The 26,406-nt window shown below is 35.0% G+C and overlaps 1 protein-coding gene across 1 annotated transcript; it reads right to left on the reverse strand.

Annotated features, from left to right (window-relative positions):
* Nucleotides 1-1,924: 1,924 nt before the first annotated feature.
* Nucleotides 1,925-21,598, reverse strand: LOC129246140 (ubiquitin-conjugating enzyme E2-17 kDa). The gene is made up of 6 exons (XM_054884712.1): nucleotides 21,408-21,598; nucleotides 20,710-21,302; nucleotides 16,254-16,317; nucleotides 9,714-9,745; nucleotides 2,549-2,732; nucleotides 1,925-2,469 (listed from the first exon to the last, which is right to left on the reverse strand). The coding sequence occupies exons 2-6, from the start codon at nucleotides 20,731-20,733 to the stop codon at nucleotides 2,330-2,332; spliced, it is 444 nt and encodes a 147-aa protein (XP_054740687.1). The 5' UTR covers nucleotides 20,734-21,302; nucleotides 21,408-21,598; the 3' UTR covers nucleotides 1,925-2,329.
* Nucleotides 21,599-26,406: the final 4,808 nt, after the last annotated feature.

Consider the following 26,406-nt stretch of genomic DNA (forward strand, 5'->3'; position numbering starts at 1 on the left):
TCTCCATACTATTTTCTAATTCTATCAAATATCAATTTATACGCAAGAACATTAGCAATGTTATGAAGGGGGTAAAAAGATTACTATTGTCGCAACTATTACGTGGCGCGAACACACTTGCAGTTGTCATTGAACTCCTTTGACCTTCGCAGTTTATTCCACTCAGCCTAAAAATATGCATTCATTAACTTCAAATCATTTCCGTGCTTGAGCCGAAAATATATGAAAATTGCCTATTTCTCGCAATTTTATGCCCTACAGGTATAAAAATATCTTTCAAAGTAAGGTAATTTTTAACAGCGCAACTATAAAAACTAGCCAGCATAATTAGGTGAATTTAATGGCTCTTAAATCAGTAGAAAGTATCTAATGAAATGAAAAAAGGTTCTCAAGAGCTACAATACGCAATTCGCTTGGCAGCTGCTATAAAAAGAAAAATGTTTTCAATACTTTGTAGACCCAATACTAAAACAAAAATTTGGTACGTAATATAACTACTCCCCTCCTTTGGCCGCAAACACAATAACATATTTTATACAATATTTATTACAATACATTATTTTGTTTCATTCAAACCGTTATTTATGTTAAAAATAATATCTCGCAGCTACAAAAAAGAAATATTTATTTTGAAAATTAATTGCAATAGTATAGAAGAGATACGTTAATAAACCTAGGTAAAGAAAATAAAAAAAAATCATGCTTTTACTCCAGATTTAATGAGTAAACTAACGCTCGTCGAGTTCTCGATTGTTGGTTGAGTATGCGTATGTATGTATATGTAATGTAGTATGTAAGCATTTAAGATGTCCGTTATGTATTTGGTGTACGAGTATTTTGGCGTTTGTAAAGGTATGTCAACCTGCATGTGAGTTTTTTTTCACAGAAAACAAAAACAATTCAATATCAAAGAGTTATTCTAAATTTTCCTTTCGCTTTCTTCTTTTGTATAAAATTTAAGAAAAGCTTAAAATGATGGATATTTGTTTTGTTTTAGAAGGTAGATATATATTTATTACAGAAAGAACGAAATCCATTAAAAAATTCATTCACCAACAGGAATATTTTTTAATTCAAATTACTGATAAATAAACAGCAATTAGGATCGCTTGTCTCACACACTTATACTTCAACGCTCTTGTCGTAAGCACACAATTATTTGTTTGTAGAAGTAGAAGATCTTATGCAGAAAAATTATACAAATTATACTACGTTTTCTTTTTAAACTTTTTGTTTTTTTGATAATGCATAGGATTACACCAATGACGCTTTGCTTAATATAGAACCCCTAATCGAGTGCGAAGCACGTGAAGGAACGAGTGGATCGTCCATCATCACCTTATTATTTCTAAATATTTCTTTTACGTCCTTCGCAAATATGTGAATGTGTGTAGTATGATGGGCGACGTATTTTGCTGGGCAAAAAATTTGCAAATATTTAGTAAAAGGGCATTTTTCTGGCGTAACCACAGCTGTTCTTGCCAGCACTTCACTGTCTGTGTTACATTGAATGTCGTCGCCAAATTTCAGTTTTGAAAAACAAAAAACAAAAAATTGCATATCATTTCGTAGCCATCATACAGCGCACATATGTACATAACTTCATGTACGCATAAACGCCGCATACAATCGTATATATTTTCAATACCATGCCTTTGCAAAAGCCGCGCTGAGCTGCATCTCAACGAGTCGTTTCTCGTAAATCAGTCTAATCTATTCAACTCACACTTTACGCTTCATCTAAACTTTTTTGTCGCTTTTTGCCTCTCCTGCGTAGTTCTTAATGTTATATTCTCCCATATTTTTATTTTATTTTATTGGTTTATATCTGATTTTTCTTTTGTTTAATTTTTTCTTCTGAAGAATATAATTATAATTTATAATAATTAATTAATTATAAATGTAATAATAATAAGTAAGTTGATTTATGTGTTTTGTTGTTGTATTTTATGAATCAATTTGTAATTTTATTCCTTTTCTTTATTTATCTGCAGATTTTTTTTGCTCTCTGTGTTTTTCTTGTTTGCGCATAATTCTTGCTTACTTTGAATTAATGCAGTTTTATTGTTTTTTTTTTTTTAAATATATTTTTCATATTTTTTTGCTGAAGAAAAATTTTTCACATTGTGGTTGGTTGCTGTTGTTGTTGTTTCTGCTATATTTAACCCCTTGCTTTATTAGAGCGCTATGCTATTTTTGTTGCTGTTGTTTTCATTGTGTTTTTTATGTTGTTGTTGATGATGTTATAGCAATCCTTATTTCTGGTGCCATTCTGGTTGCTGTTGTTGCTGTTACTAGTTGACGGATCGATAGTACAAACTGGAACGCATCACATAGCATACTTTCTAGTCCACTCCCGTGCCAATTCATTATATTTTTCCCGATCGGTTTTATATATTCTTGCAATCTCTGGTACAAGAGGATCGTCTGGATTGGGATCACAGAGAAGAGAGCAAATTGATAGTAAAACTGCAAGAGAAGTACAAATATAAAAAATTCGTTATTATTCATTCCAATTATCTCAAAATAAATCAAACCAAAGTTCTACCTTTTGAAATAGTTAATGCTGGCGACCATTGAGATCTTAAAATGTCGAGACAAATCGATCCGTTACTGTTAATGTTTGGATGGTATATACGCGTTGTAAAAGCCACTTTAGGCGGTTTGAAGGGATAATCTGTTGGAAAATGAATTGTTAAGAAAAACACGCCACCTTGGTACGGGCTGTCAGGCTGAAATAGAGAAAAGAGAAAATATAATATGAGATTCAAATTCATACGCCATTCAATCAAAAAATTCTCGGCACAATTAGGTAAAGATAATGAATGAAAGAAAATCGTAATGAATATAACGTCGTAATTTTTCGAAATATATTTGAATTGTGCTATTGACAAAAAGGGAAGATGGAACAACACTTAGCACTAAGCCTACCATGGACGGGTCAAATGACCCATTTTAAACTTTTTGTCAGAAGTTCTTAGAAATAACATTATTAAATCGTCGTTTGCCTTCACGACTTTTATTAAAAAATGAATCGAATGTATTTTTCAAGATCTACTCTTCTCTTTCTAATTGTTTTACCGAGAAATATATGTAATCTTAATAATATATCTATATAATATTTTTAAAGACGGGTCATTTGACCCACTTTGGTAGGAATAGGAATACATAAAATACCGGTAGGTTTAGTGTTAAGTATTAGAAAAATTCGGGCCAATTCGCCTCTGCCAACTTAATCAGATTCGCCTTACTAACGTACCACAAACTTAAAAATTATTAAACTTTACCAACATTAATACGACCAAACTGTTTGTCCTTCCTTTTCTCTTTCAAATTTTGTATTCTAATTTTAATTTTTTAATTGTAATTTTCAAATTATAAAAATCTATAAGAGAGGAAGTATAGAGCAACAGACACATAACTTAATTCCGAACACTCTTTATATGCCCACTCAAACACCCTCAACTAGCATCCCGGCCCTTACGATTTGACCCCGTCGAAACACCACATTTCCTGGACCTTCGATGACCAGATGACTAGACCACTTAGTGGTGTACCTACTACCTACGCAGTGCTTATTAAAGCTGCAACAACAGAAAAATTTCGGCCTCATTCACATCTGCCAATTTAATCAAATTCGCTAAGCTAAACAGACTTAGTCCAACATCGCCCGCGCGTGATTGGTAACGGAATATTTAAGACAAAATTCCTCCCGAAATAGGAAGATATGTTTAAAGGCAACATCAAAAATTTAGGACAAACATTTTTAGCTGTTTGGTGTTGCTTCCAGATATATCTTCCTGCTCATGAAGAGATTGAAAAGCATCAAGATGCGCAAACTTCTTTGCAATACACACAGAATATTCGGAAATGAAAATATTGGAGCATTGCAAATGTCAAATATTCTAAAATGTCATTTTCAATCAAACGTCACTTATCATTTGCATCAAAGAAATTTACGCTGCGCTTTCGACGCTTGAAAAATGTTGGGAGAAAAGTGAGTAGAAAATATTTATTGTTTCGATTTTTACAGTGATAATTTTTTAAATGTTCAAAGGTTAAGCAATTTTGTTGAATGTATTTTAGCGAAACCCTATCTACAAATGAGGTGAACGTTCTCATCTTGTTGAGTTAGACTCAATATTTGATAAGAGTTCGCTGCTAGACGAAAGTAAAAGATTTATCGAGCAAAATTGTATGGAAAGTGAAAGAATTAACAAAGATATAAGGATTGATAGAATTTCGACGCAAAGAAAGTTTTGAAACCTGCAAGTGACTTAAAAAAATAAAAAAGCTTAATAATGCTGTAAAATGCAATTAAAATTCATTTCGTTAAAAACGAATATATGTATGTAAGTCAAGGCTCAGATTAAAAAAGACTCATATCATTGATATGGTTTTGCTTTCCAAAAATTATTTGGTTTTAGGAAACTTCTTCTTTTGAGATATTTTTTTGAAAAAAACGAAGCGTTTCCTTTGAAATTTTTCTTTTTCTTATAGTACATCTAACAAAACCTTAGCGTTTCTTATTTTACATGCATCGACAACTATTTAATTCAATAACACTTGCATTTTACGCGGAAACGGAAAGCTCCCCATAAAAAAAGTCCCACCCCCTCCTTTCAGGCGTTACAGCATACTGGTTATGCCTCAAAACATAAATTAGTTCAACGGTATGAAATACCTCATCAAGCGAAGTTTGAAACGCCCACAACGCCTGAAAGTAGCCAAATTCTCCGTTTTCAGACTTCAGCCGCGACCTGCTAAATAGTGACCACTGCGCATATCACAGAGAATGTGAATATCCCGATACCCCAATCGTTACGACGGGACTGTCGTTCCACTGCCCGACCATGATGAGGTGAAAAAAGCGATAATGCGGCTAAAGAACGACAAAGCCGCGGGAGCCGACGGACTGCCGCTTGATCAATTCCAAAAATGGCGGCGATATTTTGTGAAAGGCTGAAGCCCACCATCAACCAACTAATGGGACTTTATCAGTGTGGTTTTAAAAATGTTTCTTTTTCCATATTTTTTTAATAATCACATGGGTCAGTTTAAGATGGCCAACCCTGTACATATCCAAATACGTGCTAAGGGCGACCACTTGCGCGATATCATATTCAAAAAGTGATGTAAACGAATCTCCTTGAACTAAATTAAATGTTTTTCACAATGAAACACAAAAAAATGTTTCTTTTTCCATATTTTTTTAATAATCACATGGGTCAGTTTAATATGGCCAACCCTGTAGAAGAAGAGGAAGGCCTCCTCTATGTTGGAACGATCACTTGGTGTTTCCAACTGATGCCGGTTAGCACGAGAAACTACAGAAACGCTTGTTAAACTCGTCCAAAATGTCGTAAGCGGTTATCCCGCTAATCAAGAAGAAGAAGATGCAACGATGCAATCGACAGCTCGACAAAGTTTTGCATAAGCTAATTCCTACCTTAAAAAGGTCTATAATACAATAAACAAATTAAATTATTTGAATTAATAAGTTTTATTCTCACCGGATTCATATCAGGTCAGTCCATAAGTCGTGCGTATTTTACCCATAATTTCACTTTTGTACGATTTTTGCATACAAAAAATTATTCGCGGAATATAATTTTCTTGATATATTGTGCATTCAACAAGTGATTTTAATCGCGGATAGAAGCAGATGTTGTTAAAAAATAAAACGGAATCTTCGAACGCGTATAAGAGGCATATTTTGTTTTTTTTTTTTATAAAAGTAGTAAAAATGCAACAACTGTTGCTGCAGAAATAAGCACTGTTCACGGAGAGAATACCGTGAGTGTAAGGACTGCGCAAAAGTAGTTTTCAAAATTACGAAGTGGTAACTGCGACGTGGAGGATGCCCCGCGCGCTGGTCGTCCTGAAGTCTTTAACTCTGACGCCTCGCTCGAACTCGTGGAAGCTGAGCCAAATTTGACAGTCGATATGATAGCTCAGAGGTTAAATTCATCGCATGGAACAGTTCACAAGCACCTGGTTCAGTTGGGAAAGGTTTAAAATCTGGGAAAATGGGTTCCGCATAGACTTTCCGTCGCCAACCTTTAGCAGAGAGTGAATGTGTGTTCTCAGCTGCTGCAATGGTTTGAAAATAAGAGTTTTTTGAACCGTATCGTTACTGGTGTTGAAAAATGGGTCCTTTACAATAATCCTGTTCGCAAATGGTTAGATAAAGATGAAACACCAGAACCGACCCCTAGAGATGGCCTTTACCCCAAGAAGATTCTCCTGTCTATTTGGTGGGATATGACCGGTATTTTTTATTATGAACTTCTGGAACCAAACCAGACGATAACTGCTGATTATTATTCCCATCAGATATCAAACCTGAATGAGGCACTTAACAAAAATCCACCGTTTTTAGTGAATAGACGCTAAGTTTTGTTTCACCACGACAACGCAAGACCTCATACCGCAAGGCAAACATTAGGCAAGCTGAACGAGCTCGGAAGGGACCTAATGCCGCATCGACCATACTCTCAGGATATTGCACCTTGTGATTATCACCTTTTCCGCGGACTTCAATCTCATATGAATAACAAGAACTACTCCTCAAAAGAAGCTATAAAAAGGGATATCGAAGCATATTTTGGCTCCAAGGAAAAAATTTTTTGAGCAGAGAATTAAAAATTTGCCTTAACATTGGGAAGACATTGTAAATAATGAAGGAAAATATATTATTGATTAATAAATACTTTAAGCATCTTTTTTCTTAATTTTAAGACCACCTTTAAAAAACGCACGAACTTATGGACTGACCTGATATTTTTTTAGTCGCTAAATTACTTGTGAGAAAAGTCGTTTTATCTTTTACAGCCTGTCTAATAGAAGCGTGAACGTTATAACTTGGAAACTATTTGACCAATGCGATTTTTTTCACCTCCATGGCACCCATATTGATATGGCAGGCTTAGTGCGAAAGTTCCGTCTACATGAAATTGCCCACAACACAGAACTCTCGGTCTCAGGTCATTCCTCAATACGACTTCACAGAAGTGTCATTACAGAAAATGCCAACCTTCCAGTCGTTCCCTCCCGACAGTCGGTTTTTACGTTACTGGAACCACCCGGATTTACTATATATTCGGCCAAGGACTGTCACTCCAGCAGCACTCCCGTACATGTAAGGGGAATGTTTTGCTGCTACAACAACAACCAAAGCGATTCTAACAAACTAATATTTGTTGTACGCAATAAATTCAATAAAACGTATAGTTAACCACCATTAGCTTTAATGGCTTCGTCATGCTACGTTTTCAATTCATTGAATGGGAGCACAGCAGCTATAGTTGCAAGTATAACATGAAGATGAACTGCTTCTGGACAGGACGATGAGAAACCCATACATGCGTTTCCACGACAGTCGGTTTTACGTTACCGAAACGACCCGGATTTATATCCGGCCAAGGACTGTCACCCCAGCAGCATTTCCCGTATGTAAGTATGGGGAATGTTTATGCTGCTACAACAGTGGGAATTGTTGTTGTTGTTTATGTTGATATAGCAATAAAAACATTCCCTCAGCCGAGGAGGAGGAATATTATAGTGTTAGTAGTAGCATGTCCCACATACCACTGGTGTATCGGCGCCTTTGAAGATGTTTCTGGCATTTTAATTTTAACCTAAAAAAAAAAACAAAAAATAACCTCACACCCTCGATCGTGCTTTGTGTTATACTTTGTGTTTCTGCGTAAATTATAGAGGTAGTCACCTCCAAATCACCCAAATTTGACTTGATAGTTGTATTTCTCTTGCTTTGAGTTTTTGCTTAATTATTACCCAAACATTTTCAATAGGGTCGACATCAGACGACTTTGCAGGGACAGGCGACGACAGGGCAGACTCCAACAGTTCAATCCCATTTCAATCCCCCACTTCCAGTTTCAATGCTCGGGATCGCTGTCTTCTTGTAAAATACAAGATTAGCTAGTTCTTCAAAACATTTTCGCAGCTGACGGTAATAATGCTTTTTCGTAAATTTTATTCATCAAAACTTTTTTTCGAAGAAGCAGTACCAAACAAGAATCTTAACTGGGTGCATAACAGTTCGCTGAAGTAGTCGACTATCAGCAGTACCCCAAGGACCGACAGATGCAACTATTCGCTCAAAAGGAGGATTCATCCGTGAATATTACGTTTGCCCAATTCCGTTCTGAATTTGCCTTGGTTGGTTAAAGTGGCGATTCATACAAAATCCAATTAGCGCTTCCGCACCATTTTGTTGCCACATCCGAGCTACCAACTTATTTAAGGGTTATATTACTGCGTGCCTGTAGACAGTCTGTGCGGTTTAAGAACCTTATTAGGCTGTTGACGTCTAAGCGAGACAGTTGTTTGAGACTTGCGAACAGTGGTTTGCCAAGGGTTGACATTCCGTTCTACCATAAGCAGGCCGCTCAGAGAGGAACTGGAAAATCTTCTGTTGTTTCTTTGGAGAGGTATGTTTCTTTAAGCCTGGTCCGGTATTTGGTAAAAACAGGTACGCTTTCTAAATTTCTCAAAAAACTATCAAATTGCACAACGCGTGTTGTGAAAAGGATATGCCTAACGCATCGGCCAATAAGTCCCAGGCCTGACCTCGATATAGCGCCATTAATAGCTTATCGATTTTGTTATTTAATAGTGCTAACCTCTAAAGGTATACTGTCAAAATTTCAAGACATTCGGTTTATTATTTAGAAAGTTACAAAGCTTTTTGCACCACTACACACCAGAGTTGAAACGGCAGTCATCTGAGTCGACTGGACCCGGTGAAATCCGTCCAAAACGACCAAAGACGCAACGGTCAACTGGAAAGATTATGGCGTCCGTGTTTTGGGATTCGCATGGTATAATTTTCATTTTTATTTGGAAAATGGCGAAACAATTAATTCTGATTATTCCTGTGAATTATTGGAACAATTAAAGGAGAAAATCGCAGAAAAACGACCCCATATGAAGAAGAAAAAAATCCTCTTTCACCAAGACATTGCAAATTGAACAAATTACGTTTCGAATTGATTCCCCACCCACCGTATAGTCCAGATATGGCCCCCAGCGACCGTTGTTTTCATATCTCAAAAACATGCTGCGGGGAATGAAATTTCAATCAAATGAGGAAGTTATCGCTAAAACTGAAGCGTATTATGAGGACAAAGATAAATCGTTCTACAAAACAGGCATAGAATGCGATACAAAACAGGCATTGTAGCTTACCAGGTTGAAATTAAATTCGATTTAACCCGTCAAAGTTCTATTGGCCAAGCTTTGCACCATAAAGTGACTATTTAGGGACAACTTCTAGCGAGTTTTAACTGAATTTAAGTAGTAAACACATTGGCACAGAGTAAATCACAGACATACTCGTACAATTAACACAGTTTTCATCTTAAAATCAGAGTGAACTAGATATAGAAATTTCCTTTTAGCATGCAGGCACTCCTCATCTACCTATTTATTGAAACTAACAAGCGTACACCTCAAATTATAATTCAATTTTCCAAGCAACATCTTTAAAAGTTGGCAGCTAATAGATACAATTTTTTGTTCGCGAATTGTATTTCATGTTTGATCTTACATTCGTTCCTTAGTTGTTGAGTGCCAAGTGAAACAAAAAGAATGCAACAAAAATAAATTATATCAAAAAGAAAAGTCAATAAAAACAAAACAATGTATCGTCAATGAGCAAGAACCGTTTGCCATATAGAACTTCTTACCGGTCCCATTATTGTTGCTTGCCAGTGAAATACTGAAATAGAAAATAGAGAAAAGTGATTAGTTTCTATTAAAAGCATGCAATATCATACATATACGAGCAAAATAAAGGTAAACTTCCTAACTGTATTGTATGTATAACATATATATATATATATATATAATTGGCGCGTACACCCTTTTTGGGTGTTTGGCAGAGCTCCTCCTCCTATTTGTGGTGTGCGTCTTGATGTTGTTCCACAAATGGAGGGACCTACAGTTTCAAGCCGACTCCGAACGGCAGATATTATTTTATGAGAAGCTTTTTCATGACAGAAATACACTCGGAGGTTTGCTATTGCCTGCCGAGCGGCGACCGCTATTAGAAAAATGTTTTAATTAATTTTGGTTTCACCGAGATTCGAACCAACGTGGTTGTCACGCACCCACCCATTCGGCTACGGCGGCCGCATTATTGCCGCAACTGTATTATGTACTACAGAAAATAATACAAGCTAAAAACTACCTCTTACACTTAACAAACATACTATTCACGCATATACTGTGTATGTGTATAGGACCTAGCTTCGATATACCTCCTATAAAGCATTTATGCATTCAAAATGAGAAAGGGAACGCTTATTAGAGGAAAGATATCGGTTTTGTATATAGAGTAAGTTGCGTGTTAGCAATTCCGTTCATTTGGTGCGTATTGTCCTTTAAAAGCCACACCGATTCAAATAAAAAAATTTGGATGCAAGAGAAACCTTGGCATCGAAAATGGTATCTGGCAGTAGTAGTAGTAGTAATCACAGCAAAGTATTGCCACAATTTTATTCAGGTGTATAAACACTCATTTCGAAATTCTCCCTTTGAGTTGTCTCGCAGTAGACAAAACGGGCAGCATTCCCCACAAAACCAACTATCAAGCGTAGAAAATACAACATCAAGTTACTGTCGACACACCCCAATATATTACATCCATCCCCCATACAGCCATCAACACACCAATCCATACCCCACTTGCCAGGGATAAACTAAACAAAGTTACGCTCAATTCATTGCGGTTGCTCTGCTGCTTACTCTGGCTTCACTGCCAGCGTCGCTGCTATTGCATTTACCGCTGCTACAGTGAGCATTTCTGAATTTCTGCAGCTGCAACCAACACCCACCCGTAATAGGCGAAAGACTCATTGCCACCGACACAACAGAGCTTTACTGCTGAAGTGTGGTGCAGTGGCGTGGAGTTTCGCAAAACATCGCTGGTGAAGGCAGCGACGTTATACTTGTCATATATGTACTGTGATTGTCGACTACCAAACCACATTGCAGCAGATGATTGTTGGTGGGTTGATTGGTTGGTTCGCGTCGCTCGCATGGAGATTCAAGAGTGTACACAAGCTACAGTATTTCTGCATTGTTTTAAGTTTGTTGTGCCCAACATGTATTATATGTATGTACCATATGGTAGTAGTGGTGTAAAATACATTTTAATCTTTTATGCGATGGATAATGAATACCTTTTTTTGTTAAACAAAAAAATATACATAAAATATGAATATGTTTAAGCAATTATGTATTCGCCAGTATATTTTTTTTATTCTCACGAAAACGTAATGGGAAGTTCTTCAATGAACTATTAACTAATAATGCAAACATGAGTCACCTTTCAATAATTTCAATTAAAAACTGGTACTCAATAAAAACTATCCATATTTATGCACGCGTAAATGCAATAACAGTCACATTGAATTGATAAAATCACATTTCAGAGGGAAAGGTAAACAATTAATCTTTTTGTTATTTCTATTTGCATACAAGTAAGCAAAGAAAAGTAGGCAAAAACTTAAAATAAGTTTATATACGTATAAAAATAAACAAGTACAAAAAATGCCCCTTTCTTATATACTTGGAGGTCCTAGACTTTTATATTCGTATTTTAACGTTAATTCTAAATTAATCAATTTTAATTCAATTAGAAAATTTAAATTCACATTATTCACAGTTTTTAGTTATTAATCCTAACTAGTACAATAAATCACACGTGGACTGAATAGCTAACTAAATAAATAAATAAATTATAACCTTTTTTGAGGAAAGTTGCTAAAATGAGTATTGGGCAGACAGGTTGCAGAAGAAGCTATTGTAGTGAGTCGTGATAATCGGTTCTGGTAATAATTTTATAATTTTTGTTTTATTAAAACTCCTCCTCCCCTTCTTACGCATTTGTATGCCATTATTGTTAAAGAATCTCCAGCAATTATTATTTAGTTATCACTAAACCTGTACAATATAAGAGCTCGAAAACTAAAAATTATAATACAAAACAGAAATTTGCTGAAACGCATTTTTTCCATAATTGACATTTATTTTTTGAATGTACTCGTAATATCCGGCATATGTCCGCGCGGCTAGGATTTACACCATCCATTAATCAGTTTTACTCCCAGGTTGTGAATTGTTGCATAACAAATGCAACCCTTTGCCAGTTGCTAGTGATTATTACAATGTGGATACTCTTGTACTCTTGCGTATTTTAGTATAGTTTATTATTATATAAATTGTTTTCTAACTTTGCCGACAAAGGAATCAAGAAAATACCCATTATTATTGGTATTTCTTCGATGTGTCACCGACGAACTGGTAAAATAACCTTCAGCTAAAAACAATTTAAAAGCAAAAGTTATGTTGGTACAAAACAAAAAAATTTATGTTTTTAATGCCAAAGGCGTGATAAAATGAACATTGAGTTGTCAAAGAAATTCGATAAGGCAGATATGTTTTAAAAGCGGAAATTCGCGGTCGCCACCTAACATTTCTGTTTTTACAAGAGCTCTTTTGATGTAATCTTTATAAGGTGTAGATGTGGGTTAATGCTATCGCATAATCACAATCATTTTGCTATCCCAGCTAGTATTAATAAAACAAATCAAAAGAATTGCTGAACTCAATAAAGCCTGAGTGCTGAGGTGTACTGGTTGGGATGACAAAATTTTTATTTATATCAACCAAAATTTCATTCATACGATTCTAAACAAGAGTACTGAGAAAAATACATGAACCGGACCGGTAAAGAAGAATAACGAATGGAGGAGAAGAAATAACGGCGAGATTTCGGAATTGATACGGGGCTAGAGAAATTTATTAAGTCGCAGAGAATTACACACACGGGAGAAGAGATAGTACAGAAAATATTGCGCGAGCCAAAGCCAATACTGTGCCAATACGAGGCCAAGAGCGACACAAAATGAAGTGGAGGGACGAAATAAAAAAAGACCTGACTACTGAACTTAGTTGATTTCGTGACATCAAGGTGACATCAAATTCCTTTCAAACGCGTTTTTCCAAATCTTATGAAAATGATTCTCAGATCTGTACGAACAAAAGCAGCGAACCAAAAAACTTACAAAGTAAAGACAGTGGAATTTTATGGTTTACACCAATGTGACTTGCTCCACGATCGGTATTGTATGACACCGATTTATATTCGGCCAACGCGTGTAACTTCAGCAGTATTGTCCAAAATTGTACGGGGAATGTTCTATGATACTACAACTACAATACAACAGACGTTGGTAGCTTAACACTAGATTTACCAGACCGGTCAAAATGACTGGTATTGCAATTTAAATTTAAAATTCTAGCTGCATGTAACATTTTCTTTGCGTAATAATATCATGACTTTTGTAGCTGTAGTTCATAATATTTTATATATATTCGTAAATATATATTTTTGTTATTGACATTTATACCAGTATAAGTCAAAATTACTGGTCCCAGTTTCTAAGTGATGAAAATGCATTGGAGCAGCTCAACAATTGATAGAACAAAATATATGAATGCTGGGAAACTCATGATTCTGATACAGGTCGTGTGGCCTAAACTTGTTTTTTATAGTTATCACCAGGCTCTGAAAATGTCAAAATGAATGAAACGAATGAAACAGTCTGCGTATTTGGAAAATTGAATTTGCATACCTATGGAATGAATTATATAATGTTATTATTAATTGATAATATCCATAAATCTATTTATGTATTACAATTCGTATTATTCAACTTATTTTGTCACTTTTAAAGGTAAGTGAAAGTTGAAAACCTCGCTAAGCACTTTGGTTAAAGACCAGTCATTTTGACTCCGGCTTTCCGTAAAAATAGGTAAATTTAAACAGCTGGTGAGGTGAATCTAGTGTTAAAGCTAAAGCTGATTATATTACACACATTTAAAAATATTTATCTAGTTACAAAATATTTGGTGAAAAACGACGAATTAAATTGATATGTTGTTTAATTTCAAGTATAGGAAAAGTGATTATTTTTTACAGTTGGATTGGGCAAAACCAGTAAGTTAGCGCGTTCCCTAAGCCGAAGTTTGTTCGAGGTTTCTTAAGGGGTTACATGGGTTTCGTCGGGTAAAAAAAGGCCTATTTTCAATATTTTTGTTTCTACGTAAAAAATTATTTATTTAATTCAAACTTTTTCTGTCTTATAGATACATATTTAAAGAATAATTTCTGAAATTTTCAAAAAAAAAAAAAAAACAAAAGTTAAAACTCCTCCATTGTGACGTCATTTCCGGTGACCCCTCGAAAAAAATGTGCGTAACTCCTGACAGACTCATCAAAAATGAAAAAACAAAAATAAGTGCTTAACTTAAGACCATAAACTCGTGATTGAACGAAGGAAAGAAAAAAAAAGTAAAAATTGAAATTTTGGCAGACATTTTTCCAAAAAAAATGAAAATTTCGGTCAAATTTGCTTGACATTTTGTTTTTTTTTTTAAATAGTTGTAGTTGAAAAAAAAAAAAACAAAATCCTTCGTTTAAGCACGAGTAAATTGTATTTCGAACACCTGTGTAAAATTTCATCAAAATCGGTTGAGTAGTTTTCGAGAACATTTGACAACCGACTTTGAAAACACAGTTCCGAGAAAAACGCGTTTAAAGTTTTGAGTAACAATAAAAATGGCTTGGAGCGCACACCTTGCAAAGGATGTACATATCTCCGAATTTATTATTCGGATCGACTTGAAAATTTAGGATAATATTCCTGAGATGTTGTAGAAGTTAATAAGCCAAAAAAAAAAATAAATCGATTTTTTGAACCAACGAAACCCATGTAACCCCTTAACCAAAAATATCTCCGGAGCAGGTCCCGTCTCTCATAGTTGATGCCAAATTGAGCACCGGGCAATATGAAATAATAAAGGAACGTAGCGAAAGTATTGGCTGTAGTACAAAAAAAAAACACCAATAAAGATTTCCTGAATAGATTTGTAATATCGTCAGACCAATAATTATCTAGCTACAGTACAACTCAGCCACGAAGGACTAACTCACTCTCCACTGAAACTAAATCACTACTAAAAGCTACATAAAACCCATTTACAAGTGAATCTGACAAGATCAAGGATAGCAAGGAAGAAAGTAAGGATAATGTCATGTAAAAGCTTGATAAGCAAACAGTCGGGGCCGGGTCGACCCATTTAAAACATCTTTTTTTGTTCATACACAAAAATATACATGACAAATAATATGCGATTAAACGGAATTAAGTTCCCCTAGATTTGTAAAATCCAACACTGTGGGTTGAAAGGAAATTTGGTCTTAACACATAAAATTGAGCGTGTGGTTTTTACCCGATCTCAATAATAAAATAATAGAGTCGGGTCTAAATGAGGTGGCACCGCCCTTTTTTCAAAATTTTACTAACTAGCGCGGTATTTACTTATTTTGTGGGTTCAATATTTGTATTAAATGTGAATAGTTTGGTTTTATCTATTTATAACAGAGAAATATAGTTTTTGAAAATTACACTTTTATGAGAGGTAGGCGTTATGTGTACAAAATTAAAATACCCTTGAGCATAAGTACGCGCGTATATAAACTGCTTAAGAAAATTGGCTTTTTCGAGGCACTTAATGAAACCGAAAGAATTACAGCACTTAGTATTCTATCCTGTTGCAAATGTTGCTTTTCGGATGTTCCGCACTTATTTTGCATAGATAGGTAAAGATGAATCCTAAAACAACATAATGGAGTTTTCTATAAATATTTTCCTTTTCCCGATTGACAGTAATTTACTATTCAAAATTGGAAAGAATGAATGCCGAATTTTTGGCAATTAGCATATTGAGCAGTTGGGTGGTGGGCAAACATAAATTTCGAAAATTCCAAATCGAACGTGATATTTCAAGAAAATCGTGCAACACAGTGGTTGTGATTGCAATTCGAACAAGCGCAGTTACTCTATGATATATCATACATTGTACAAGTAAACAAACTGCAGCGTAAATAGTTCTAACTTTAATATCAGCGCAATTAAATGGTTGGAATCTTAAAAAGATGTACATTAATACACTGTGATAAAGAATGAAAACCACCTGAAGACATATCTGATTATCTATTATCATGTTACAGGATCGATCATTATATCATTCACATATGTACATACATACGTACTTAATCCAAATAATATTTTGTATACAAACTTACTTTACCTTATGAAAGCCAATATATATCGTGTAAATGTATATAAATGTAAGTATTTACGTATTATACTTACAATCATCGCCAACTGGTCCAGCTGAACATTGTGCAGGTGGATCTCTGCCCAGATCTTGTAATTCCTGAAAATCACACCCAATATTAAAATTCTGTATATCGTTTACTTAAAAATTTTAATGCATTTTAAGGGAACCTAGGTGCGAAATTATTATCCATTTCCATAGTAATATCAAAATGTTTACCAAGCGCAAGTACAAAGTACCCGATATCAAAATTAAATTTATTGTGAAATTTATAAAAAGATATTTCCAAAGTATACACAGGTAACCGAGCGTAAAGTGGGAGCACAGACAACGCAATTCCGCATTCATGCCAACAACATAATCATAATAATAATATAGATAAAGAGTGAAGCAAGAAATAAAAAGTATAAAGTTCGTTGGCCCTTTCCAAATTCTGGCTGGGCGAATATGTTGGGAACAAGAGACGAAGGCGAACGACAGCAACGGTGATTTTCTTGGACACTAACCTATAGGCGCCGCAATCACATTCATATATACATACATATATACACAAATGTATATACATACATACATACATGCGTTAAGAAATTAAAATTTAAGGTTTTACTGCTGGTTTTTGCTTGGATAATTCTTTTAAAAACATAGACCAAGCAAGATGTGCCTAAATTGTTGTGGATGTAGTAGTAAAGGGTTATAAAATAAAAAGTCAAATGATTGAAACTGAATATGCAAGTTATATGGTAAGTATGAAATCGTTTCATGGACTGTCACAACAACCAAATCTCTAAGAAAATTTTGGGGAATATTTTATTTCGTTGTAAGTGTGAAATATTTATTGCATACAGATTTTTGAATTGAATTATTAATTATTTTCTACATGAGGATCTCTCCGTATTCCAACTTTTTCCCTCAAAATCAAAGAATGAACAGAATTCATATTCGAGAAAAATTGACAAAAATTTAATTGTGATAATTTCAGAGTGTGCCATTCATTAGAAAGAGAGGTGAGGTTAGTTCCCTAGGCAACGCGCATCAACCACATACCTTGGCATTGTGACGACAACACACCACGACAAGGCAAAAGCAGCAACATCCAACCAGAAGTCAAGACAGCGCGTGTGTATCGCCAAATGACTATAGCAACAACAACGAGAGGCCTACGACAACGTAAATATGTTTTGAGGAAATCAAGAAAAACATAATATTATAAAAGTATATATAAAAATAAATTAGCAACGGGAAAGCAGACAAACGTTTGCTGAATATGGGCAATAATCTTGGAAAACACTCAAAAACAGACGCGTACAAAACTACGATATTGGACAGTTATAGCAAGTCGTGGGGAATTCAGAAAACTAAAATAGTAAAAGATTTGCTTAGATGATTTTTGCACCATGACAGCTGCTATGGCTCTTAGCAAGACAACATTAAGTGCAGGTACATTCGAGGTAAAGTAAACGCAATATTAGAGTTGCGCTGCACTTTCGCCGATGGCAAAAAAGTCGTGTGGAAGTATCTAATTAGATCAAAAGTATTTTGATGAAAGCAGTAAAGGTAGTGCAACAGATTTCAACAGCCGGTGCAGTTAATGTTTTGCTGTTGGGATAAGCCGGATCCCAATATGTAAGAGTCATCGAACCATACATTTGCTTTCGAGTCAGATTTATACACGCAAATACTGTCACTCCAGCTGTGTTCCTCTAAGGTTTGTAACAATAAATAAAAATTTTAAATTTTAAGAGCCACAAATAAAGTTCTTAAAGAAAATAATTTCTATTATACTCTTGCCGAATATGTTTCATGAGTCATATACAGCTCCAAACGGAACGTTGGTGGGGATCACGACAATCACTTGCTACTGGTGACTGAGACGTGTACCGCACAGACAGCAACGCTTTGCTTATTTCGTATATTTTTACGTGAGTAAAAGCACACACACATAAATAAACAATGACGATCATGACAAGAATAAAAGAAAAGAAATAGTATGTAATGTTTGTATTTGGGCGCTCACAAAAATTGAAAGCGGCAGCTCCAAGTAACTAAAGCACCAAAAATAGCAGGTCAGTTGGCAAAAAATTTCGACTGTGGCATTTCTTTCACTTTTTGTCCATTGTACATCTCTTTAAATGCAATTAATGGGAGAAGTAAAAATACGGTGGGCAATAAAAACGAAACTAAGGTAATGGCTTTTGTGTGGCGTCTTGAGTTTTCTAGTACCAAAATTGGCAGTACTCTTGAATTATGAAAGTATGGGTTTGAGCACATAACAATTTTTCGTTCATTAACAAACTAGAGAAAAAACGGTTTAGATTATACCGTTCAAACTCACTTTAAATTAAAATTCATGTAAAATAATCTTCCAAACAATTTTTAGTATACCTGAAAAAATATTGCATTAATTCATTCAAGAAACTTCCCGATATTAATGGCTTATGATATAAAATATATTTTAGTTCCCTGTCGTTTGCATCAAATATCGAAAGTTGATCAATTGCCAACTAAAACTATCCTGTTTTGAGAGGTTTGCCCTCTTTACCGAAGTCAGGATAATTTTTAAGCCTCCTAGCACGATTTACATTTGATCATTTTCACTTTACGATTCATTCAGATTTCTACATGCGAAAAAAAATTAAATTCTCATTTTCATTTACAAATTCAATGGCCATGACGATGACGGTGACGTCGGCGTAGCCGCGTAGCTAGCATAGACGTCGCCGTTTACTCACTAGCGGACGAAGAAGCAACAAAGCAAAAGCAGCGACTGTAGTAATCGGCACGGATAAAGAGAAAACACAGTGTTGCATTGAAACTAAAAACCAAAACGGTCCAATTAAAATTTAACTGGTATTTACGCAGACATGAAAAATGCAATTAGTTGTCCACAATTACAACCGCGTCCAACGTACCTTTGCTTGCTAATAAATATATAATTTATATGCTTCTTTAGTAGGTACTCTTTACCATCGATATAAAATAAACGATCCACAATAATGCACTATGTTAACTGCAAACAGGGTTAAGCCAAAAACAGAAAGCCAGAAGTGCGACAAAGTTTGTCACATAAGGCACCAGAACAAGACAAACTCTAGCATAAAAATGTGACTGCCAAGCGAATTGGCGACAACGTAAACAGCAAAAGCTACCCGAATATGCATAAGTGTATAAAAATTATCACAACCCGGCGCCCAGCACAGGCAACACTGTTGGAAACGACTGTGGCCGAACACAGAGCACCACCGAGACGATTAGCCATCAACTCTGCTGACGTCGAAGTAAGCGATAACTTAAACGTAATGACTACGCAGACTGCAAAACTAAGAAATAGTTGATTCCTCAATTGTTGCAAACATATATAACATTCCAAAAAAACATGTACATGGTAGGCAACTAAGCGGTGTACTTCTACCTATAAGCCTGCCACAAATTTATTTAGGGAATCGTTAAAATTAAACCTTTGTTTGCAATTAGTATTCATTTATCTGGCATTTGATACCAAAGACTGAGCAGCTGACAGCGTATTGCTGTGATAAAAGCGTCGTCGCTGATGGAGTGAACCAAGTCATTCCTACGGCAAATACATGTGCGGAAAAGAAATGGAAAGTACCAACAGCGAAACGGAGCAGCGCTGCTTTTGAACCGTCTCCTTGTTTCCATATTTATCTCGAAGGTTTTTGTCTCCTTTTTTGTCAACTTTTTATACGGCTGACTGGAAGAAAGGATATAAAGAACATTGGATACACTATATCGCAAACCAAAAAATGACTTATTGTAAGATATATGGAAGTTTTATGTGGTTTTAATATTTGGAAAGAGTCATTTATGAATCTATAAATCGTGCCAGCTATTCAAATGTAAGGTTAGGAATCTGCTGGATTTTTTATTGAATTTCTATGTTAAAGCACATATAAATTACTATGTATACCACTGAATTGGGTAACAATTCCAGACCACTGAGAACAAATTAATACCACGAAAAGATCGCAAACGGGATGTAAGGTCATGTACAAAATTCGGTTAATTAATAAGAAACTGCTCTTGTGGATACTAATTTAGTTGCACTTTGGAATCGGCAAATCATTATTATTTTGGCATCACAGAGCACAAAGGCACACTTTAACTACAACGATGTCCATACCAGCCAATCAGCCTATAACGAGTTTCATCAAACGCGTTCACCGGGGAATTTAGCCAATAATTCTTCTTATTGTATTTGTCCAGTCATATTCCTGCATAACTTAATTTACGTTAGTAATTAAACTCATTTTTTCTAATTTCCCTGGCACTATATTGTTACAATGAACATCAGATGTCGTGGTCGTTGCTATCGCAGTCGCAGTCGGTGCTTCGTCGCCCATTTTCGATCAATTCTTCCCCGTCATTTCTTCTGCTGGCTCATCGTTTCACGTTATTTCTTGCATAAAGAAGTTTCGCACCATGCCCTAAAATGCATTTTATTTCCTTGCCCATTTTAAACACTTCAAAACATACCTTATTAATTCTTTTTAACGCCATTTTGTTCAAATTTGATTTTAATGTGTGTGGACCGCAGTGCACAAAATTAAATTTCTATTAAAAAAAGAAAATTTTTCCTTCTTTGCCGTTTAAAGCCCACGAGTACGACGAATTCAATTCTCGCAGCAATCGCACTGAATTTTTGTCTTCACGAACAACCACGACCAATAAGACCGAACAACCACGAAGACGAAACGCACCAGTTTCGATTAGCTTCGGTCCTCGTCTGCTACAAAGTCGATTATGCGGTGCAGCTACTCAATATCTGTCCCTTACGTGGCCAACTGTAGTGTGACTAGCACAGATAGTACTCCTTTTGGCGGAACTTCAACTACCAATCGAGAAATTATGTGCGCAAGCAAGATGGCCTTCCAGTCTCTTTTATTTTTGACAGCCGGAATTTTACCAATTCGGCGAATTTTTTCACACATACACTTTTTTCGCCTACAAGCTTTTCCAATTCGCTTTTAATGTTCAATACCTTTTACCAATACCGCCTTTAACTTTACTTTACCGTCTTAACTACTTTTCAAAAGTCTCACGAACCGATTTACTCGATTCACAGTTTTCTGAAAAGCAAAAGAAAAAATGTTTCGCCTGCTAAAATGGCATTTAATAAACTAATGACGTTTCGGATAACTTTCTTCTGGTGAAATCTGAATACACTGGGTTACCTGCGTACGAATGACACTCGTCGCAGATGTGACTCGCTGTGTTTCGTTGTTTCGTTTTTTCGTTTTTGTTCCCAATTGACCAAGGCAAAATAAGCGGTGAAGTCGAATGGCACTATAGCGGTTGACTCACGCTTTCTCCGTTCACTGGAAATTTTGATTTCTGCGAGCTGAATGATAATTAAACACAAAAATTTAAACTCATTTTAGAAAATGTATGCCTTTCATTTGAATTTATATTCGAAAATTTTCACTATTTACACTTTAAATTTATTTTCGAACTGTCAAGTAGAAAAGTTCCCCATGGATATGTTTTTCTCACTTGCACACAATGATGTTTATATAAACGCACGAATTTTGAATAAAGTTAGATTGTTGCCTTTTCGCTTTTGGTCGATAAGAGAGTATACATCAATATTAAAACATAATAGAGAATATAAAATAATATTATTATATATTGTAGAATTTAAAATAGGAACCTTTGTTGTTAATTGAAACTGCAAAAAAATCTGTTTCAAGCAGAATAGGCAATTCCATCTGCAATGGCAAAAAAAGAATTAATATGCTAGGCATACATAAATTATTTCCCAAACTTGAAGAATATTATTTATTTATTGTACTATTAATTTCTACTTATGTAAAAAATTTCATAGCTTATGAATATTTAGTTAAAAATGTTGTAGTCTGAATTTAAAATTTTCTATAAAAAAAGCGCATATAAACACATTCAGACTATTTACGAGTTTTCCTAAATTCTAATATCTTAATTCTCAACATTATTAAAAAACAGGTATCAAAACTGCAAGATGGTAAAAGCATCAAATTACTAAACAAGCTATATAAACATTTTTTAATTTTTATTTTCTATTGTATTAAATATAAGTTTTTTTTTTAATTCCATTGTCTAAACAAATTTCTGTATCGTAATTATATTCTTCTTAGGTATATTCTACCATGCTAATAGTCTGGATGATAAAGTAGCGAACTCTCCTCTTGAGATGGCCAATTTATTTGACCAGTTCTTTTAATCAAATTTTGTCTGCGACAGTGGTCACTCTTATGCAGTTCCCCAATCTGCTCAGTTTCCATCCCTAAATTTTGGTCTTAGATGGAATTTTAACTTTGAAGCCCTCATCCCAGACCGATGTGAATGGTGTTTCAGTACTTCCCTTTAAGAAGTGTCCCATTGTAGCAACTCCGCTAAAACTTATTTTTAATAATTCACTTGCATTCGAAATTTTCATTGTTAATTGGAAAATAATAACACTTACTCCAGTCTTTAAAAGAGACTGAGATAAGAATGATGTGCGTAACTATAGACCAATTTCAACGCTGACCTAATTAACTCAAAATTATTCGAAACTATTATTAAAGTAAAAATATACTTTGCTACGAAATGTCTAATTTTTTCCAACCCGCATTGTTTTGTAAAAGGTAGGCCCACTGTTTTCAACCTGGCTGTCTACAGTGAATATTGAATTGAATTATTTTCCTGTGGACTTGAAGTTGATTGCATTTACACTGATTTCTCGAATGCCTGTGACACAGAGTCATATACAATTATTTCGTGTAAACTGGGTTCTCCTGGCATTCAGTGGGTTTTCCTTTATGGTTAAAATCTTAGGAATTTTCTTGTTATAATTGAGGGTGAATCTTCTGCCACTTTCATTGCTACTTCTGGGGTAATTGAGGGTAGTGTTCCGGTTCTCCTAGTATTTGTCTTATTTAGATATGATATTAGCAGATGCTTTTCATTTGCCAGGCACCTATTACAAGCAGCCAACTTAAAAATGTTTGCCTCAATAAGAAACCCAAGGATGTGCTTAGGCTTCATGACCTTGATGACCTTAATGAACTCGTTTCTTGGTGTACATATTCATGTACCAATGGAAGGGTACAAAATATATTTTCCTATATCCCTCTTATATCTTCCGCTTCTTATTAATTGGATTAAAGTCGCTTAAGTGCTGTAGGAAGATTCTATCGCTTTCGTTTGTGCTTAATTTAATTCAAGGGGACATTGATTGTGCATTTCTTTTGCAACACATTAACTGTCTTATTATGGCGAGGACTTAACGAAGCTTTACCTTTTTTATCTAAAGATATTCAAAACGAATTTCGACTCCAATCCACTAATGCTCGGCTCGATCTTCGTGAGATCAATGAGATCTTTGATTCGCTAATATAATCGTATTCGTTTTAATCAAGTTGTATTTTAGACTTAGATTTTTGACGTGATAACGTCTTATAATTCGATTTAACAGGCTGCACGCACGAAAAAATGTGTCGTTACCTTGCTCATTAGTGGTACCTTGCTCATTGCCGTTACCTTGCTCATTAGTGTTACCTTGCTCATTGCCGTTACCTTGCTCATGTGTCGGTACCTTGCTCATTGCCGTTACCTTGAATGAACTGCAAGCGAAAGCGCGGAACGAACGACAAAGCAAACGAACGGCAACGTTCGACATCTTGCTCTCTCCTACTTAAGTGAGCGTATATATGTATGTATATGCGCATATGTACATATATAAATTCACATATTTGTATTTGCATATGCCTTCTTATTGATTTTTATTAATTTGATTTACTTGAAGAATTTAAAATAAAACCAAGTTTGTTAATTATACCTGTTGTTTCAATGTTATTATTATTTTTTGACGTGATAACGTCTTATAATTCTATGTAGCCGGCTGCACGCAACAAAAAATGCGTCGTTATCTTGCTCATGCGTCGTTACCTTGCTTGAACAGCATGTTATGTTATATGTTATGTTATTTTATGTTATGTTATGTTATGTTATGTTATGTTATGTTATGTTATGTTATGTTATGTTATGTTATGTTATGTTATGTTAAAGTATATTATGTTATGTTAATGTTAACTCATTCTCTATATCCATACAAAATATCTATCAAACAAATAAAATTAAAATTTTCTTTTGAAAAATGCAACCATTCAATCAGTATTTTCTTATGACGTTATCACGTTAAACTATCGTCAGTAAACCGACTTTACAGACAACCTCTTTTTTTGTTATTCCATTATGAACATATTGGTTACATTAGCATTAAGTCAATACTCAGAAAGAACCTTTGTTTTTTTTTTATTGACAAACAAATTTAAATAAACAAAATGCATCACAGATTACTAATCTATAGCTCAGCGTTGTATTGCAAAACTACTTTATCGACGGGATTTATGTTAATAGCAAAGCGAATTAATATATACTCATCATTGAATTCGCCTTGTGTTCATATCGCATATTGAATGAATAAATATAATTTGAATCTGCATATTACAAGACAAATCTGTACAAGAAAAGCCCACTAGAGCAATAACAACATTCGCTGGCTTGAATGTTCACATTTAAATTAGAACGCAAAAACACAAGCAGAGTAAAAAATATAAAAGCATATCACTTTTACATTCAAAATACCAAATCGGAAGAAAAAAAAAAAGAAATCAGCTACTCTAGTAACAGCACCTTGTATGCATTCGCCTTGGTTTATTACAAATGCTTATTTGAAGCAAGGCGAATAGAGTATCTCAGGTGGTGCTGTTAAAAACAGTTACTTTATTTTTCGCCATTTTGATGAGTCTGACGACAACACAGTTCGCAATACAAAAGAAACGAACAAAACCAACAAAAGTAGGAGAAAATGCATGTTTGTGAAAATTTAGTGAATGGCTTGGTAATATTGTGATTTAGGAGATTTAAACTATTCAAAGTAATGAAAAGGAAGTGCAATGAAAAGTGAAAGCACAAATTAATATAAAGCCTTTAAACGCAGTTTGTTTGCGTTTTTATGCGGAATGCGCGTATAATTTCTTGTGTTTGTTTGTTTCCTTTGCTTTCGCCTTCCTTTTGTTTGTTTATTCATGTACCCTTACGGCACAACGAATTTGGAAGGCGCAATCTATTTCCCTATTATCATTACTTTTCCTCAAGATTCCTGTTCCTATTTCGAGTTTAACCCTCCGTCGGGCGCACCCGATCTGTGAGGCACAGCTCACACATTTTTTTGTCTCACTCTATTATTTTTTACCGTTTACTACTCTTTTGCTCAATAGCTGCTTCTTATGGTGTGCTCTTTATATCAAATCAACTCAGTTTGTGTTTTCCCTTCCCAAAGTGAAGTTATACGCAGTTTGATCAGAGAAGCTCATTGCGCCAAAACTCATCACATTTTTTAAAGTAAGTATTTTCAAAATTACTGATTTCAATTAACTACTGCCCCATTTTAATACTAAATAATTTATTAACATTTAATAATTAGTTGAAAATAACCTGATTTATTGATGTGGCCTGCAGGGCACATTGCGCCCAAACTCGTTACAAAGGTTTTATGTTTTAATTTGTTTTATATTCTTGATAGAAATGTCTCGTCGATACTTCAATCTAAATGAGTCCAAAGACGTGGAAGATGTTATAAATTTTGGTGGTGGCTGATGACGACGATCCCACAATGGAAGACGAATTTGGGGAGGAAAGCGATGTTGCTTCAGATGACGAGGGAGAAGAACGGGGTGAAAATTCCGAGACAGAGCAGGATGATGAGACCGACCTAGATGATGAAAATTCTGGAGACATACATTTTTTTCTAGGAAAAGATAAGATCAGTAAGTGGAATCAAAATCCACCTCTGCGAAGTGCACGCAGAGGACCTCACAACATAATTACTCACTTACCTGGAGTAAAAGGGAATGCAAGAAATGCTAGTACTGCTGTTGATATATGGAATAATATTTTTACCGACGAAATATTAAACATAATAGTAACATACACCAACCAATACATTGAGACCATTAGAAACAATTTTTCTAGAGAAAAGGACATTAAACCCACTGACCGTATAGAAATACGAGCTTTTATTGGGTTATTATATCTTGCAGGAGGTCGTTGGTTCGAATCTCGGTGAAAGCAAAATTAATAAAAACATTTTTCTAATAGCGGTCGCCCCTCGGCAGGCAATGGCAAACCTCCGAGTGTATTTCTGCCATG

The sequence above is a fragment of the Anastrepha obliqua genome, chromosome 1, assembly GCF_027943255.1.
Source record: "Anastrepha obliqua isolate idAnaObli1 chromosome 1, idAnaObli1_1.0, whole genome shotgun sequence".
In the NCBI taxonomy this organism is placed as follows: Eukaryota; Metazoa; Arthropoda; class Insecta; order Diptera; family Tephritidae; genus Anastrepha; species Anastrepha obliqua.